Source organism: Chlorocebus sabaeus, chromosome 11 (genome assembly GCF_047675955.1).
Source record: "Chlorocebus sabaeus isolate Y175 chromosome 11, mChlSab1.0.hap1, whole genome shotgun sequence".
Taxonomy (NCBI): Eukaryota; Metazoa; Chordata; class Mammalia; order Primates; family Cercopithecidae; genus Chlorocebus; species Chlorocebus sabaeus.
The window spans coordinates 120,777,103-120,785,517 of record NC_132914.1 but is presented as its reverse complement, the minus strand read 5'-3'; the positions used below and the strand labels follow the sequence as shown (position 1 = coordinate 120,785,517).

Here is an 8,415-nt window from a genome sequence, read left to right as displayed (position 1 = left end):
CTCATTAGAAAGGAGCTGGTGCCTCAACACCGCTTCTGCACTGTCCGCTGCAATCCGCCGTTTCGTGTTGAGAATATGAGGAACACCCAGCCTGACACTGACTTGCAGCTGGAGAAAGGGACAACCTCCCAGAGACCCTTTGGGTACTGGGGATCCCTGCCGTCCTTAGGCCACTCTTTAGGAAGCCATGTAGTCAGGATTAAATGAGGTAATATTAGTAAAGCACTTAGAATAATGCTTGGCACATAATAAACACTGCATATTTTTTAACTACACGTAGAGCAAATACTCAATATATTTTAAACTTTTAGAATATGGGTTCAGGCACGGTGGCTCACGCCTGTAATCCCAACACTTTGGGGAAGTAGAGGCAGGAGGATCGCTCGAGTCTAGGGGTTTAAGGCCAGCCTCGGCAACATAGTGAGACCCCTGTCTCTATGAAAAAATTAATTAAAAAACCTTTTTTTTTTTTTTTGAGGTGAAGTTTTGCTCTTGTTGCCCAGGCTGGAGTGCAGTGGTGCAATCTCGGCTCACTGCAACCCTCGCCTCCCGGGTTCAGGCGATTCTCCTGCCTCAGCCTCCTGAGTAGCTGGGATCACAGGCATGTGCCACCAAGCCCGGCTAATTTTGTATTTTTAGTAGAGACAGCGTTTCTTCATGTTGGTCAGGCTGGTCTTGAACTCCCGACCTCAGGTGATCTGCCCGCCTCGGCCTCCCAAAGTGCTGGGATTACAGGCGTGACCCACCGCGCCCGGCCAACTTTTAAATTTTTAATCAATACGTGCCAGGTTGGGGTGCACTTTATGGCTACAAGGGCATTAAGATTTCCTCCCTCAAGGAGCTAACAATCAGACGGTGGAAACCTATCTGCTACCACACTGTGAAAACTCAGGATGCTAAGAGCAATTCTGGTGGGGCAAGCAGGGGACTGTGAGTTTGCAAGAGGGTCCTTAACTCCTGCATGGGGGGCGAGGAGAGTGGATGGGGTTCTGGGTTCAGGAAAGGTTCTCCCGGGAGTGGGAGGGGGTCTGATGGACAAGTGGATTTGGACAGCCCAAATGGACAGGGGGCCTTGGGACAAGAAAACTCGTGGTGCTGGGATGCCAAGCGGGCTTCGCCCTACTGTGAAGTGGCGTTTATGTCACACGGAGCCAGTGATGGATGTGGCTCGGGGAGGAGCGCCCTGGGGCTCCGGGCGCCTCTGCAGGTGGCCGGGTCTGCGGGGAGGGTCTGCGGGCCGGTGCGTCCCCGTTTTCTTTCCGGGATGAGCCCCAGCCCGGGTACCTCCTCGTGACCCCTCCATCCCTCTCCAAGGCCGGGGCGGCTCCCCAGAGCAGCGAATCGTCCCGCGAGACCAGCGCCCCCCGGCCCCCTCTCCCGGGGCGGCCTGGACCCCTCCCGGCGGCCGGGTGGTGGGAGGAGCCAGCGCCGGGCGGGGAAGGGGCGGCCGGAGCACGGGCGAGGGGCGCTGCGGGTCCGGCGGCTGGAGACTGGGCCCGGTGTGCAGGCCGCGCAGTCAGCGCTGGGGGGGACTCCGGGGCGCCCCCGGGAGGCGAAAAGTGGGCGCGCCCCTGGCCAGGCCGGGATCGGGGCGGGGCGCGCGGCCTCCCTGCGGGGGAGCGGTCACCCAGCCTCTCCGCCGCCGCCGCCAAAGTTTCCCGGAGGAGTCGCGGGCCGCCCTTCCTCCCGGGCCCGGCGCGCTGCCGCCCCTCAGGCCAGCACCGCCCTAGGGCTCCCAGCCCGGCTCCATTGAGCGCAACTCTGATCTCAACTTGGGAGGCGCCGCGGGCCTGCGCACGCGCGCGCCCTCCCCGCCGCCACCGCCGCCGCCGCCGCCGCCCACTCGGGAGCAGCTCCGGGCCGAGCCGTGCGCCCAGATCGCGGCCCCGCGCACCCCGCGCCGCCGCCCGTGCGCGCGCCCGCCGTCCGCCGCCCTCCACCCGCTGCCCGCTGCGCCCTCGCCCCCGCGCCCGCTGAGCGCGCCCGCCCGCGGCCCAGGCTGGGCCCGGCCGGCCCGGCCCTCTACAGCGGCAAGTTTGGGAGTTGCACGAGTTTGCGGGGCGGGGGACAGGCCGGGAGGGCGGCTATGGAGGAGGAGCGGGGGTCGGCGCTGGCGGCCGAGTCGGCGCTGGAGAAGAACGTGGCCGAGCTGACCGTCATGGACGTGTACGACATCGCGTCGCTTGTGGGCCACGAGTTCGAGCGGGTCATCGACCAGCACGGCTGCGAGGCCATCGCGCGCCTCATGCCCAAGGTCGTGCGCGTCCTGGAGATCCTGGAGGTGCTGGTCAGCCGCCACCACGTCGCGCCCGAGCTGGACGAGCTGCGCCTGGAGCTGGACCGCCTGCGCCTAGAGAGGATGGACCGCATCGAGAAGGAGCGCAAGCACCAGAAGGTGGGCGGCGGCCTTGGTCTGTCCATCTGGGCAGTGGGACCGCGGGGACCCAAGGGCTCTTCTGGATTGGGCAGCTGTGGGTGCACACGTGTGTGTGTTCGGGGACCGGACGAGAGGAGACCCTACGTGGGGAGGGAGGGAGGCCCTGACCTTCCTTTGCCCGACCAGGGGTGGCTGGCAGATACCACCCGAGAGATTAAGAGCTGTTCTCTGGAGTTCCAATCCCACCTTTACACACAGTTTAATAGCTGTGTGACTTTGGGTAAGTTACTTAACCTCTCTGTGCTTTATTTCCTCACCTGTCAAATGGTGATCGTAATAGGACCCACCTTAGAAGAATTAAATGGGGCCATATAAGCTAAGTGCTTAGACAGTATTACTCTTTTCCAGACATGAAATAAGCCTCTTGCCCTCCCGTGTTTCCCAAGAAGATGTGACATCAGGCCCAGGACCCTTTCTTCATCCCCCACCCCCAGTCTCCCCGGAGCAAAGGGAATGTGACCTCCAGCCACTGAGCTTTCTGACCCCAAGTCTCCCGGTTCATATTTACAACTTTCTTCCCGGGACGGACTCTCCTAGCTTATGAACCTGTGGCAACTAGTGTTCTCTCCTCTTTGATTTTATCCTTAATCCTCACAGGACTCTATAAAGATTATCTTCATTTTATAGATGAAGAAACCAAGGGTCACAATGGGAGGAGGGATTTGTCCCGAATTAGTGATAAGAGAGTCCCAGTCCCGTGTCTCCTCCCCACCCTGTTTGAATTGGGGGAAAGGGATGATTTGGGGTGGCTTTTAGGCTAAGCCTCTGCCCTGTGATCAGGAGTCTCTCTGAATCAGGGCCTCCCCACTGGGCCTGGAGTCCAGACGAGGTTCCTGGAGAAAAGGAAGTGAAAGACATGTGGTTTCCTGCCCTAACCTCAGCCAGGGATGCTCTTGGCAGCCCCTTCAGACTGAGAATGGGAGGAAACACCTTTCCTTAAGGGATCAGGGTGTCTGAGCAGTCTCCAGCTTGCTGTTCAGCCTCAGGAAATACAATTGGCGTCTCTGAACCTCAGGGGCAGGCCATCCCCTGTTGTATACTTGGATGGATCTCTGTGTTTTGGAGGAAAATAGCCAAAGCTGGATCTGAACCCTTAACCTGAGGGCAGACCCACAGGTAGCTGGCAGCTCTATTGCCATGTTTGACTGTGCTCATCCTCATGCATCCCTGTGCCCTAGGGGCAGGAAGGAAACTCAGGCTCCCAAGAGTCGAGCAGCATTTCCAGGGTATCTGGGAGCCTGAAAATGCTTTGACCTGTGATTAATTTCAAGACTCCTAGAAGCTGGAACTTTGGAGCTAGACAGCCTGGTTTCAAACCCCACCACGTGCAGGCTGTGCGATCTTGGGCAAATCCCCCAGCATCTCTGTGCTTCAGTTTCCTCAGTTCTAGAATGGGATAGTAATAGCACCCCCCAGTAGAACGTGATGAGGTTTAAAGGAGTTAATATAAATACATACAAAGTGTTCAGGACAGAACCTGCCCATAGCAAGGGCTTTACAAGTGTTAAAATTCTTTTTGGGCCTGGAGAGACATTCATTGAGGTGCTCACAGGCTCACATTAGGAAACCGTCCCCACCCCAAGCACCTCTACGCCTACCCTAGAGGCTTCCATCTCTCATAGAGGGTCAAGGAGGCAAGGGACCTTGGAAATCCTCTTGTGTGGCGCCTCTTATTAACAGGCACCAAGGGGCTTTGACCAGATCACACAGAAGTCCTGGCATCTATACTGTCCCCAAACTGGGGTTCTTTAGTTCCGTGGCAGAGGGGCTGGGAGAAATCCTTGGAAGCCATCGGAGGCCACCAGGTCTGAAGTCACATGGAATTCTCAGCAGCTGCACTTGTTGCCTCTGGAACACGTTCAGCTGGGAAGTGAACACCATGCGCTCAGGGCCAGGGCTTGTTGACTTACATTGAGGATGACCTCTCTAAATCAAGGATGCAATTCCTTTCCTACCCCAGCCCCAGACCCCTTGACTTCACATTCTTGGGATGGAGAGAGACTTGTATGATTTTTTTTTTTTTCCTGAAGTCTCAAAGGCTCTTCAAGATGATATTTCCACAAAAATCTTTTTGGCATATCCTGGTTTAGTCTGTCCGCCTCCATTCCTCTTCCCTTTCCCCTTCTTCTTCCCCTCCCCCCTCTTCCTTTCCACACTCTCTTTCAGCAATTATGGCTCCAGTAAAGCACATACACTTTCTTCCCCCCACTCCTCCTCCCAGTAGACCCACTCACTCACTTCCACTCATCACTCAGATGCAGGCCACAGTTGGATCATGTTCTGTCTCATTACTCAGTCTGCAAACCTGTTGACAGGCCATAGTGAACACAGTGCCCTTCTCGGTGCCATGGCTTTGCAGAGAAAAGCAAATTCTCATGTCAGGCAGCAGGCGGGTCACGGGGAAGAAAGGGAAAACACAAATAAATTCTAGAAAGCAATGGCTGGGCTGATACACTTGCATGTAACATACCAGACTATGCTATTCATTCACCCATTCAGTAAATATATTTACTGAGAACCTACTGTGTGCCAGGCGTTGTTCTGGACACTGGGGAGACAGTAATGACCATGACAAATGAGGCCTTGGCCCTAATGAGCCTGACTTTTTAGTGCAGTGCTATACTATAGAAATATTATGCAGCTTTGCCATGTTAATAAAAAAACAGTGAGGTTGGCTGGGTGCAGTGGCTCACACCTGTAATCCCAGCACTTTGGGAGGCCAAGGCGGGTGGATCACTTGAGGTTAGGAATTCAAGACCAGCTTGGTCAACATGGCGAAACCCCATTTCTACTAAAAATACAAAAATTAGCAGGGCATGATGGTGGGTGCCTGTAATCCCAGCTATTCAGGAGGCTGAGGCAGGAGAATCGCTTGAACCCAGGAGGCAGAGATTGCAGTGAGCCGAGATCGCACCACTGCACTCTAGCCTGGGTGACAGAGTGAGACTCTGTCTCAAAAACAACAAAATAACAAACCAGTGAGGTTAATCTTAATATATTTTATGGGACCCAGTATATCCAAAATATTTTCATTTCAACATATAATCAATATAAAAACTTATTTGATATTCTACACTCTTTTCTTCCTATTACATCTTTGAAATCTGGTTTATCTTTAACCCCTGCTGCACATTTCCACTCAGACCAGCCACATGTCAAATGCTCAACAGCCATAGCATGAGGAGGAGACACAGATTTTTTTCTTTTTTTTTTTTTTTTTTTGAGTCAGGGACTTATTCTGTCATCCAGGCTAGAGAGTAATGATGGCATCATGGCTCACTGCAGCCTTGAACACCTGGGTTCAAGTGATCCTCCTGCCTCAGCCTCATGAGCAGCTAAGACTACAGGTACACTATAATTTTTTTTTTCCTTTAGAGACAAGGTCTCACTATGTTGCCCAGGCTAGTCTTGAACTCTTGGGCTCAAGCAGTCGTCCTGTCTTGTTCTCCCAAAGTGCTGGGACTACGGGTGTGAGCCACTGTGCCTAGCCAAGATAGATTAAAAAAAAAAAAAAAAAAATTTCAGGCTGGGCGCGGTGGTTCACACTTGTAATTCCAGCACTTTGGGAGGCCAAGGCACCTGGATCACTTGAGGTTGGGAGTTTGAGACCATCCTGGCCAATATGGCGAAACCTCATCTCTACTAAAAATGCAAAAGTTAGCTGGGTGTGGTGGCGTGTGCCTGTAATCCCAGCTACTAAGGAGGCTGAGGCAGGAGAATCGCTTGAACCTGGGAGGTGAAGGTTGCATTGAGCCGAGATCATGTTACTGCACTCCAGCCTGAGCAACAGAGCGAGACTTTGTCTCGGAAAAAAAATCAGCCTATGATAAGTGCCATAAAGAAAATAAAACTGGGAGATATGAAAGACTCACTAGGGTGGTGCTCTAACAGATGGGGTAGTCAGGAAGGCTTCCCTGAGGAGGTGGCATCTGAGCTGAGATCTGAATGAAGGATAGGATCCAGCCACAGATTGATCTCGGGGAGAGGCATTCTAGGCAGAAGATGTGAGAAGTGCAAAGGTCCTGAGGTAGAAATGCACTTGGTGTTTTCAAGGAACACAGAGTCAGTGTGGCTGGAGCAGAGCGAGTGAGGAACAGAACTGGGAGATGAATCAGGAAGGTGCTGGGGCTTGTAGGCTCGGATGAGGAATTTGAGGACTCTTGGTGCTGAGCGAGGAACGTGAAGGAGATAATTGATCAGGGCTGACTTCTCGGGAGAGCCACTGAGCTGGTATGGAGGCAGCTTGAGATTCTGAGTGATCACCTCAGAGGCAAGAGTCAGCAACCCCAGCATCAACTTCAGTTCGTTGAGAGAAGCAAAAAAGAGAACTGAGGGTTAAAGTCTGTGTTCATCCCCTGTGGCTGCTATAACAAATGAACACAAACTTAGTGGCTCAAAACAGCAGAAGTGTGTTATCTTTTTTTTTTTTTTTTTTTTTCCTGAGACAGCATCTCACTCTCTTGCCCAGGCTGGAGTGCCGTGGCACGACCATGGCTCACTGCAGCCTCAGCCCCGTGGGCTCAAGTGATCCTCCCGCCTCAGCTTCCCAAGTAGCTGTACTGCAGGTGTGTGCCACCACACCTGGCTAATTTTTTAAATTTTCAGCAGAGATGGGGTCTTGCCATGTTGCCCCGGCTGGCCGCAGATTCCTAGGCTCAAGTGATTCTCCTGCCTCAGCCTCCCAAAGTACTAGGATTACAGGCGTGACCCACCACGCCTGGCCAGAAACGTACTGTCTCATTGAACTGGATAATTCAATATTATGGATACAATGTCATACAGTATTATGGAAGCATATGGGTAATAGCAATATGAATAATACTGAAAAATTTCTGGATGTCAGAAGTCAGAAATGGCCCTCACTGAGTTCAAATCAAGGTGTTGGAAAGCCTCCACTCCTTTGTGGGGCTGTGAAGGAGGATCCATTTCTTTGCCTTCCCCAACTTATGGACTCTGCATTCCCTGGCTTGTGGCCCCTTCCTCCATCTTCAAAGCCAGCAGTGTAGCTTCTTTCCATCTGCCTCATATTCCTCTAATGCTGACCTGCCCTCCTCTTATGAAGACCCTGGCATGACATCGGCCCACCAGACCACCAGATAATCCGGCCAGATAATCCAGAATCATCTCCCCATCTCACGAGCCCTTTTTTTTTTTTTTTTTTTTTTTGAGACACAGTTTCACTCTGTCGCCCAGGCTGGAGTGCAGTGGCACAATCTTGGCTCACTGCAACCTCCACCTCCCAGGTTCAAGTGATTCTCATGCTTCAGCCTCCTGAGTAGCTGGAATTTCAGGCGCATGCCACCACGCCCAGCTAATTTTTGTATTTTTAGTGGATGGAGTTTCGCCGTGTTGGCCAGGCTGGTCTCGAACTCCTGACCTCAAGTGATCTTCCTGCCTTGGCCTCCCAAACTGCTGGGATTATAGGCATGAACCATCATGCCCAGCCTCGAGAGCCTTTTCTAAAAAAAAAAAAAAAAAAGGTAGGATCTTGCTGTGTCGCCCAGGCTGGAGTGCTGTGGTATAGTCACAGCTCATGGCAGCCTCAACCTCCTGGGCTCAAGTGATCCTTCCACCTCAGCCTCCCAAGTAGCTGGTACTACAGGCGTGCACTACCATGCCCAGCTAATTTTTTTATTTTTTGTAAAGATAGGGCTTTGCCATGTTGCCCAGGCTGTTCTCAAACCCTTGCCTAAATCAGTGCTTCCACCTCAGCCTCCTAAATTACAGGGATTATAGGTATGAGCCACCGTGCCATGTCTGAGATCCTTAACTCAATCAGCTCTGCACAGTCCCTTTTGCCACATAAGTTAACATATTCTCAGGGATTAGGACTTGGATGACTTTGGAGCCGTTATTCTGCCTGCCCCAGCCAGTTACCCTTGACTAATATTCTCTGAGCCGTGTGTGAGCCCAGCCTGTGCCAGTTGGGAACAGAGAGAAACAGAACTGGATGAGCCTCTTTCTGCTTCCAGGCCACA

At 53.0% G+C, this 8,415-nt stretch overlaps 1 protein-coding gene across 1 annotated transcript in view; it reads left to right on the top strand.

Moving 5' to 3' along the window:
- Positions 1–1,840: 1,840 nt before the first annotated feature.
- The window catches only part of RILPL1 (Rab interacting lysosomal protein like 1), a 61,359-nt gene continuing 54,784 nt past the window's right edge, over positions 1,841–8,415 (top strand). The window contains exon 1 of the mRNA XM_008005125.3: positions 1,841–2,395. Coding sequence (XP_008003316.1) covers positions 2,087–2,395 — 309 coding nt within the window. The 5' untranslated portion in view covers positions 1,841–2,086. The remainder of the gene's footprint in view (positions 2,396–8,415) is intronic.